At 40.6% G+C, this 8,290-nt stretch overlaps 1 protein-coding gene across 1 annotated transcript; it reads left to right on the forward strand.

Annotated features, from left to right (window-relative positions):
- Positions 1-339: 339 nt before the first annotated feature.
- LOC146571858 (zinc finger MYM-type protein 1-like) lies at positions 340-4,143 on the forward strand. The gene is made up of 3 exons (XM_085275833.1): positions 340-930; positions 1,182-1,235; positions 1,664-4,143. Exon 3 carries the CDS (start codon positions 2,120-2,122, stop codon positions 3,965-3,967), a length of 1,848 nt encoding a protein of 615 aa, XP_085131959.1. The 5' UTR covers positions 340-930; positions 1,182-1,235; positions 1,664-2,119; the 3' UTR covers positions 3,968-4,143.
- The last annotated feature ends 4,147 nt before the right edge of the window (positions 4,144-8,290 follow it).

The raw sequence follows: 8,290 nt of genomic DNA on the forward strand, positions 1-8,290 counted from the left end.
TATGTAAGACTGCGTTCTTCCATTTGCGCAACATCTCTAAAATTAGAAATATCCTGTCTCAGAGTGACGCTGAAGAACTAATTCATGCATTTATTACTTCCAGGCTGGACGGCTGTAATTCATTATTATCAGGAAGTCCTAAAAACTCCCTGAAAAGCCTTCAGCTAATCCAAAATGCTGCAGCAAGAGTCCTGACAGGGACTAGAAAGAGAGAGCATATTTCTCCTGTTTTGGCTTCCCTTCATTGGCTTCCTGTTAAATCCAGAATTGAATTCAAAATCCTGCTCCTCACTACAAGGTCTTAAATAATCAGGCCCCATCGTATCTTAATGACCTTGTAGTACCATATCACCCTATTAGAGCACTTCGCTCTCGCTCTGCAGGCCTACTTGTTGTTCCTAGAGTATTTAAAAGTAGAATGGGAGGCAGAGCCTTCAGTTTTCAGGCCCCTCTTCTGTGGAACCAGCTTCCAGTTTGGATTCAGGAGACAGACACCAGTGGCGTCGTTAGGCCTATTTTAGGGGTGCTGAAGCCTCCCTAAAATATTCTTAAGCCCCCCTAAATAATTTGGTGGGGTTTTTTTTTTTTTTTTTTTAACTTATTCGATTTTTTTTTTTACAGAACTTGCAGACAAATTCAATATAAAGATGCAGGAATATGAGTTTAAAGAAATAATAATATAAACCTGTCGCTATTCACACAAATATGATCATAACTCGGTTGGTCCCTTTCGCTTTACATTGTTAAGGTAGCGTCAGTGCTTCGTTATCCAATCCCTTCCAGTTGTTCACAGGGGACATCCACATGACTGAAAATCCAGTCCTCGTTTTCACTGCTACTTTACACTCCGCTCGTATACACCTGCAGAAACACTAGCGTGCATGTGGCAAACGGCAAGAAATCATGGATATACGCAAGTTTTTCAAGAAAGTAAGTCTTCATCACTGGCTGGTAGTAACAATTAGTTAGCTCCAGCTAACAGCAGAGAGTCCCATGTAAATAATGAACCAGGTGCTCCCCATTTTGTAAATAAAAACCTGGCTAGCGCACTAAGTTAAATTGTTAGCATAATGTTAATTTCTGTCACTCGTTTTAGCTCTGAAAAATCCAGCTGAGCTCATTCAGGTATGGTTATCATCAGTGGAAATAATAATAATCACTCCATCCCCATTAACCTGTAGGAGTCAGGGCAGAGGAGCACAGAGAGGCAGAGGGGAGAGACGTCTGCTGGAGAGGTGAGTCAAAGGATGGAGTCATTTGTGATGGAGACAGTCTGATTAGAATTTTATGGGACTCAATATGGATATGAAATATGAAACATTTCAGTCACGGTACAACATATAAGACCTGTTTAACTTGAGCTTTTATTTAGGAGAGTCAAGGTTAGAAAGTGGAGAGAGCAAAGAGAGAGATATGTATATAAGTCAAATTAGCCTGACTCACATATTTTTGAGGGTTCTATTTTAATATTACTTCAATTCAAGTAATTTAGTAATATTTTTCAGGGCTTTAAATTGCAACCATTTTAGTCACATGCGTGCTCAAAATATAATGTTTGTAACTTCAAAATATTTGGGAGCAACAAATTACTGTGGAGCGGGAGCAGAAGTCATGATATTAGCAATTTACATTACAATTCAGTATGTTTTAATGTATCTTGAAGGGTGAGGCAGAAGGAGTGGCTGAGGGAGAAAAAGGTCAACAGGCAAGTTCAAGTCAGAGAGAGCAAGGAGAGACAGAGGAGCTGCAGCAAATGGATCGAGAGGCAGAGGAAGATCAAGTTATTACAGAGAGAGGAGAGCAAACAGGCCAAGAGAGGGAAAATGATGAAGCAGCTGCAGCAACTCATTCTACTACAGGGTTTGATTTAGGTGACAAAGACACAGGGCCCAGACAGGTGAAGCTGAAGAGCTAGCCACATGATACTTTTGGTACACAGAAGCGAGCATTTAACCACAGCTGGTTTGAAAAGCACAACTGGTTAGAATATTCAGTCAACCAGAATGCAGCTTTCTGCTTCCCATGTAGAGTGTTTGGCAAAAACATCAAACATGATAGTTTGGTCAGTAACGGTTGCAAGAACTGGAAGAAAGCTTTAGTCATCTTTGGCAAGCATGAGATGGCACAAACACATAAGGACAGTGTTGTTACATGGAAAAGCTACCAGGGAACTAGCAAACAGGGAAACGTTGCACAGATGATAGCAACTGCAAATGTGAGTGAGATAGTCGAAAGAAGAGAGTATCTCAGACGAATTGTTGCAGTCACCTCTATGTTAGGGAGACAGGGACTCCCTTTTCGTGGTCATGATGAAGGTGAAGACAGCCCAAACAGAGGGAATTTTCTTGCGTGCATGGAGCTTTTGAAGGAGTTTGATCCTTTTCTTCAAAAACATAATCCCCCATCAAATGCACAGTATATCTCACCAACATCCCAGAATGACATGATTGACTGTTGTGCCCAGGAAGTTACTAGTGTCATTGTATCTGAAATGACAAAGTCTAAAGTCTATTCCATCATGGTGGATGAGGCAAGGGATAAAAAGGCAGAGCAGTTAGCTGTTTGTGTCAGGTACGTGTCAGAGGGGGCAGTGAAGGAGCGTTTCCTTGCACTTGCAGAGATAAAATCATTTGATGCCCAGTCCATTGCAAATGAGATTCAGCAGCAGATCCAAAACTATGGTCTTGCAGAGCTTAAGTGTGTAGCACAAACATATGATGGTGCAGCCGTTATGAGTGGCTCCACTGGAGGTGTACAAGCACATTTTAGAAGGCTCCATCCTGAGGCTATCTATGTGCATTGTTATGCTCATCAACTCAACCTGGTTTTGTGCAATACTTGCAAGGCTGTCCCAGAGGCTGTGGAGCTTTTCAGCTTGTTGGCGTGTGTGTATTCTTTCTTCAGCACCTCCCTAGTCAATCATCATAAGTTCATGGAGACTCAGGCAAAGCTTGGATTGACAAAAACTGAGCTTGTGCAACTTTCAAACACTCGCTGGGCATGTCAGTTGCGATCAATCAGTGCAGTTCTTGAGACATTGCCTGCCATTTTGGAGTGCCTATCTGCAATTGGATCCCCCATAGCTGTTGGTCTCAGAGCAAAGCTCTACAAGTTCTCAGCAGTCTATGCACTACTGATGTTTCAGTCGATTCTGTCTGTAACCGAAGGACTCCACAAATTCCTGCAGAAAGAGACTTTAGACCTGGCAGAAGCTTTTATCTGCAAACAAGCTGTGTGTGACACACTTAAGGGCAAACACTCAGATGCATTTGCTACAGAGCTGTATGAGAAAACCAAGGCCCTGTGTAACACCCACAGTATCCTTGAACCAGGTGCCAAGACAAGGCACAAACAGAGGAAAATGGAGGATTTTGTCCTGGAGGCAACTGTGGGTTCACGCACTGAATTGAACAACTCAGACACATTGAAAAGAGAGTTACTTTTCCCTTGTGTGGATCGGATGGTTGGCGAGCTTGATCAAAGATTTTGCAGTGTAGATGCAGGGCTGCTAAAAGGCGTCCAGGCATGCAGTCCTAAATCTGAGAACTTCTTGAGTGAACCACACTTGAATGAACTTGCAAAGCACTACAGACTTGACCTGAAAAAAGAGGAGGTTCTGGTGGCCAGAAACTTTCTTACCCGGAAAACAGAGGCTGGATGTCCACCCAAAAATATGTTGTCTGTGTACAACCTCCTTGATTCAGACATGTTTCCCTCTCTGAAGGCAACCATCCAAGTTGCCCTAACAGTGCCTGTCAGCAGCTGCTCGTGCGAACGGTCCTTTAGTGCACTGCGTCGGCTGCACTCCTGGCTGCGTCAAACAATGGGTCAGAAAAGACTTCACAGTCTTGCAGTCATGTCTATTGAAAAAGACACGCTTCAGCATCTGAGTCACAACAGAGTGATTGACCGATTTGCCACTCTTAAAAACAGACGTCATTCTTTGATGCTTCCACCCACCAAGTAACTGGTGATTGCAGCCAGAAAAATGTACTTTTTTATTTTCAGTTTTTTTCTTGTTATTGATGCAGCAAACACATTTCCTCTGTTTTTTTGTTGTACTGTATTATAAAGCAGACTGAAATAAAACAATAGATCTATTGGTGGCCTAGGATGTTTAATCTGTCCAAAAAAGTAGGAAAACAATTTCTCAGTCTTTGTTTTCTGTTTGTGAAATTTTATGCTCATTCACTACGTTCGTTCATGTCGTGTGCATCTCTTGGGGGCTAAGCCCCCCCTGTCCTTAAAACCTAGTGACACCCCTGACAGACACTATCTCTACTTTTAAGATTAGGCTTCAAACTTTCCTTTTTGCTAAAGCATATAGTTAGGGCTGGACCAGGTGACCCTGAATCCTCCCTTAGTTATGCTGTAATAGACGTAGGCTGCCGGGGGATTCCCATGATGCATTGAGTTTTTCCTTTCCAGTCACCTTTCTCACTCACTATGTATTACAGTTTTTTACAGACGCTTGGACACATTTCTCAATACTTAGGTCACTTTTGCAAAACTCCTCACACAGTGAGCACAACAGAAGTCTATGTGGGCTAAACTGAGGATCAGTTATCATTGTTTTGGCACAAAATGCATTCAATGACTACATCTCTCAAATTTCATGAATTATCTTCTCACTCAGACACAACAACTGCCAAAAACCTTTGTACGTACAGGACACTTTGCATGTGCTTACATACTGTTTTCAAAACTGTTAAACTTATGGCCAAAACAATAACACAATGCAAAACTGAATAAGACAGCAAAATCCAACAGCAATATTTCATTGAAACATATTTTAAATCTAAAAATGCAGTTTAACCAGCCACAGCTGATTCTCATTGTGGATGAACATCTACACAGGTGTTACTCCTTCAATTTTTCAACTCCTTCAATTCTGGCAGCCAGAAGATTCTTTCCTAGGTGTGTTGCCCTAGATGACATAAGATGTGATGTGGATGAGAACCTGTGGCCAAATGGAGAAGACCGAGTAGATTAGCATTACTATTGTATGTGTATCAGTGGATGGTGTGTGTATACAAATTTTTGTATTTTGGGATTACTTAGTGCAAAAAAGATAAAAATACATAAACAAATATTAACGAATTCTGCATGATGTCTGATCCATTCCAGTAACATATATTGAAATTATAAACAGAGATGTGTCCTTGTTTTACACAAGAAAACACTGTAATGCTACATGTTGTTAGTGTTTTTTAGGTCATTGTTTTGTGGGTGACAAAGTGTGTTTGTCGGCTGTCAACCTTTGCTAGTGTTCTGGAAGAATGAGTTTATTTGAGACCTGAATGAAGTGTTTTGGTAGTTGTAGTGCATTTTGAATGTGAAATGAACTGCTTTGCCAAGGTGAGGGTCAGTTAGGAGAATTGTGTGAAGAGTTTTGCAAAAGTGACCTAAGTATTGGGAAATGTGTCCTAGCGTCTGTAAAAAACTGTAATAGACCTCTCTGCATTGAATCATATTTGTTATTAATCTCTGTCTCTCTTCCACAGCATGTCTTTATCCTGTCTTCCTTCTCTCACCCCAACCGGTCGCAGCAGATGGCCCCGCCCCTCCCTGAGCCTGGTTCTGCCGGAGGTTTCTTCCTGTTAAAAGAGAGTTTTTCCTTCCCACTGTCGCCAAAGTGCTTACTCATAGGGGGTCATATGATTGTTGGGTTTTTCTCTGTATCTATGAAGCGCCTTGAGGCGACTTTTGTTGTGATTTGGCGCTATATAAATAAAATTGAATTGAATTGAATTGAATAGCTGCCAGGAAAAGGCAGGCGAACGGACAGGTGAACAAGGTCCTGGCTGGCGTGTGGAAGGAGAGGAAGTCCGTGGCAGCGTAGAGGCAGGTGGGGAGTGTGTGTCTTGCTGAAGCAGCGATGGGGAAGATTTAGTGAGTGAGAGAGTAAGCTCACCAGCCCTGACTTGCTCTCTCCAGGCAGTTATGGTGTTCTCCAACTTAGTGTCCTTAGCAAACTGAGAAAGCTGAGGGTTATGCCGAATGATGGCATCTACTGCACTTAGCCCTACTGTAATCATTTTTCAGAAACAAAAAATAAATGTGAAGGATTTTTGTGAAACTTTACAAAATTGCTGAAATAGAGAAAAGCCAAATACTAGTGAAATTACACGAATCAGGAAAAGACAAAGAAAATACATACAGTCTGAGAACATAGCACCAACTACTGTATAGTCCAGTAAAGTCACGCGGCATACCTTCAGCAACCACTTTATTAGGTACACTTGTTCCACTGCAATGCAATGCTGGACAGTATTCAAGAAAGTGAGCGATCTAGAGCTGTGCCTGACAAAAGTACAAACTGTTTGATGAGTTGTCAGTTTCAAGTGTGAAGTGCATCAATACAGTAACAAAATATCTTTAGTGGTGAAGCATGTGTAGAAACAGCAAAGGTGTGTGTGAAGACAATAAGAATCCTTGATGTGGGTGAGGAAATGTGTTATTGATTTGAGAACTGCATTAAGAGTCGTGAGAATGACTTTTCTGCTGTGAGCCAGTTGAGCCAAAGCGACATTACATGCTCAAAACAAAAGCACTGACTGAGGTGACAAGCTTCTCTGTGATGCTAATAATAAAGTATGACCTACAAGAGTTCTATTCCTATTTCTCTCAAACAATGTCTAAATGACCTTGATAGCCTGCATTCATTTTATTTTTGTACATTCCGGCTTTGTTGTGCAGTGTGCATGTAGAATTGACTGAGCAATTGTCATTTAGTGGGAACTGTGTTCAAGGTTTTCTTTGACTGCACAGATGAATTTTTATTTCAGTTATGATGTGTGCCAACTGTATTGTCCTGTGACACAATGGGAATAATTGTTTACACAGTGTTATTATAGGAAATATCATAGGACGCAGAGGTCGTATAAGACATATTGATGTTTCATTTGCCATCCACTTGGATTCAGACACAAGCACAATTCTGGTGAGGTGAGTCATGTATAGAGCCAACAATACCAGCTCAAGATGGTGGTTGTAGCTCAGGCGGTAGAGCAGGACATCTACTGATTGGAAGGTTGGCTTCCCCTACTGTGCATGCCAAATATCCTTGGGCAAGATACTAACCCCAAATTGCTCTTTGATGCATCCATCGGAGTATGAATGTGTGTGTGAATGTTAGTTAGAAAGCACTAAGAAAATGTGCTTGTGCGAATAGGGGTGAATGCACAAAGAGTGCTCAGAAGAGTAGAAAAGAACCAGTCCATTTCCCAAATATATTCATGTACACCTAGAAATGTGTGTCAAGTCAAAAGGTAGTCCTTTTTTGAGATATTTGAAACTTGGCATTCAGGAAGGTGCAAGGTTCTTTATTTGCCATTTGTGCATAAAACCAGCAGTCAAGGCACATTGGAATTCGTCTGCAGAGCTCCCTCAGTCATAGTAAGCATGTTAGAAAAATATAAAGAAATAAAGAAGACAAGACAATACTAATATAAATTGTAAATTATAAATTACACCCACCTTTACAAGAGGGGGCTCCGGAGGAGCTGGATGGAGTGAGTCCAGCAAACATCTCCCTATTTTATGCTGTATTTAAGTTTCCCTGCTGCCAAAGAATGCTTTGGAAAAGAACAAAAGCTTTTAACACAGTTCTTGGACCACGAGATTTGCTTAATCACAAAGTATCTTTTACTGACACTCTACACCTCATCAGTGAGTCATGTTGGCTCCCCTCCTTGTCAAATGATTTCAGAGTTTGACAGAAAGGTGTACCTGTAGTTGTAACATGTCAGTGTTTTTTTTTTTAAATAAAGTAAATATGGAAAAACAAATCTCATATATAAGTTAAAGCATTTAATTTTGGTAAGAGGCTTAAAGCCTCTCTTAAATGTAATGTATTTTGTTTTCATAGCTCAGTCACATTAAAGAGTGTTGTAGTGCCACCCAGTGGTCTTACCTGTACTTACACCCTGTGCCAACTTCCTTTGTGCAGCTTACTGTGTGTTCATCAAGAGATATTTTTTATATTCTCAGCTGATGTTTTAGTATTAAAAACATAATAATAGTTGCAAAAAAGAACAGAATTATCTCCTAACCTTATTTTACTAAACAAGCAAACAAACAATGATGACAAAAGCCACAAGAGCTACAGTTCTCAAAACAAAAACAAGTATCCATTAAAGTGATATACACATTAATATATCAACAATTATGATAGCCAGTTTAATAATTTACATGACTCTGCACTGTGAGTATTTGTGCTTCTGCATATTAGATTTTAAAGCTTTTATACTGTGAGACCATTTAGAGCCAACCCGACTTCTACTTTTTA

The sequence above is a fragment of the Mchenga conophoros genome, linkage group LG6, assembly GCF_057382185.1.
Source record: "Mchenga conophoros isolate Kocher_MC1m ecotype Shallow Benthic linkage group LG6, M_conophoros_male_GT1.1, whole genome shotgun sequence".
In the NCBI taxonomy this organism is placed as follows: domain Eukaryota; kingdom Metazoa; phylum Chordata; class Actinopteri; order Cichliformes; family Cichlidae; genus Mchenga; species Mchenga conophoros.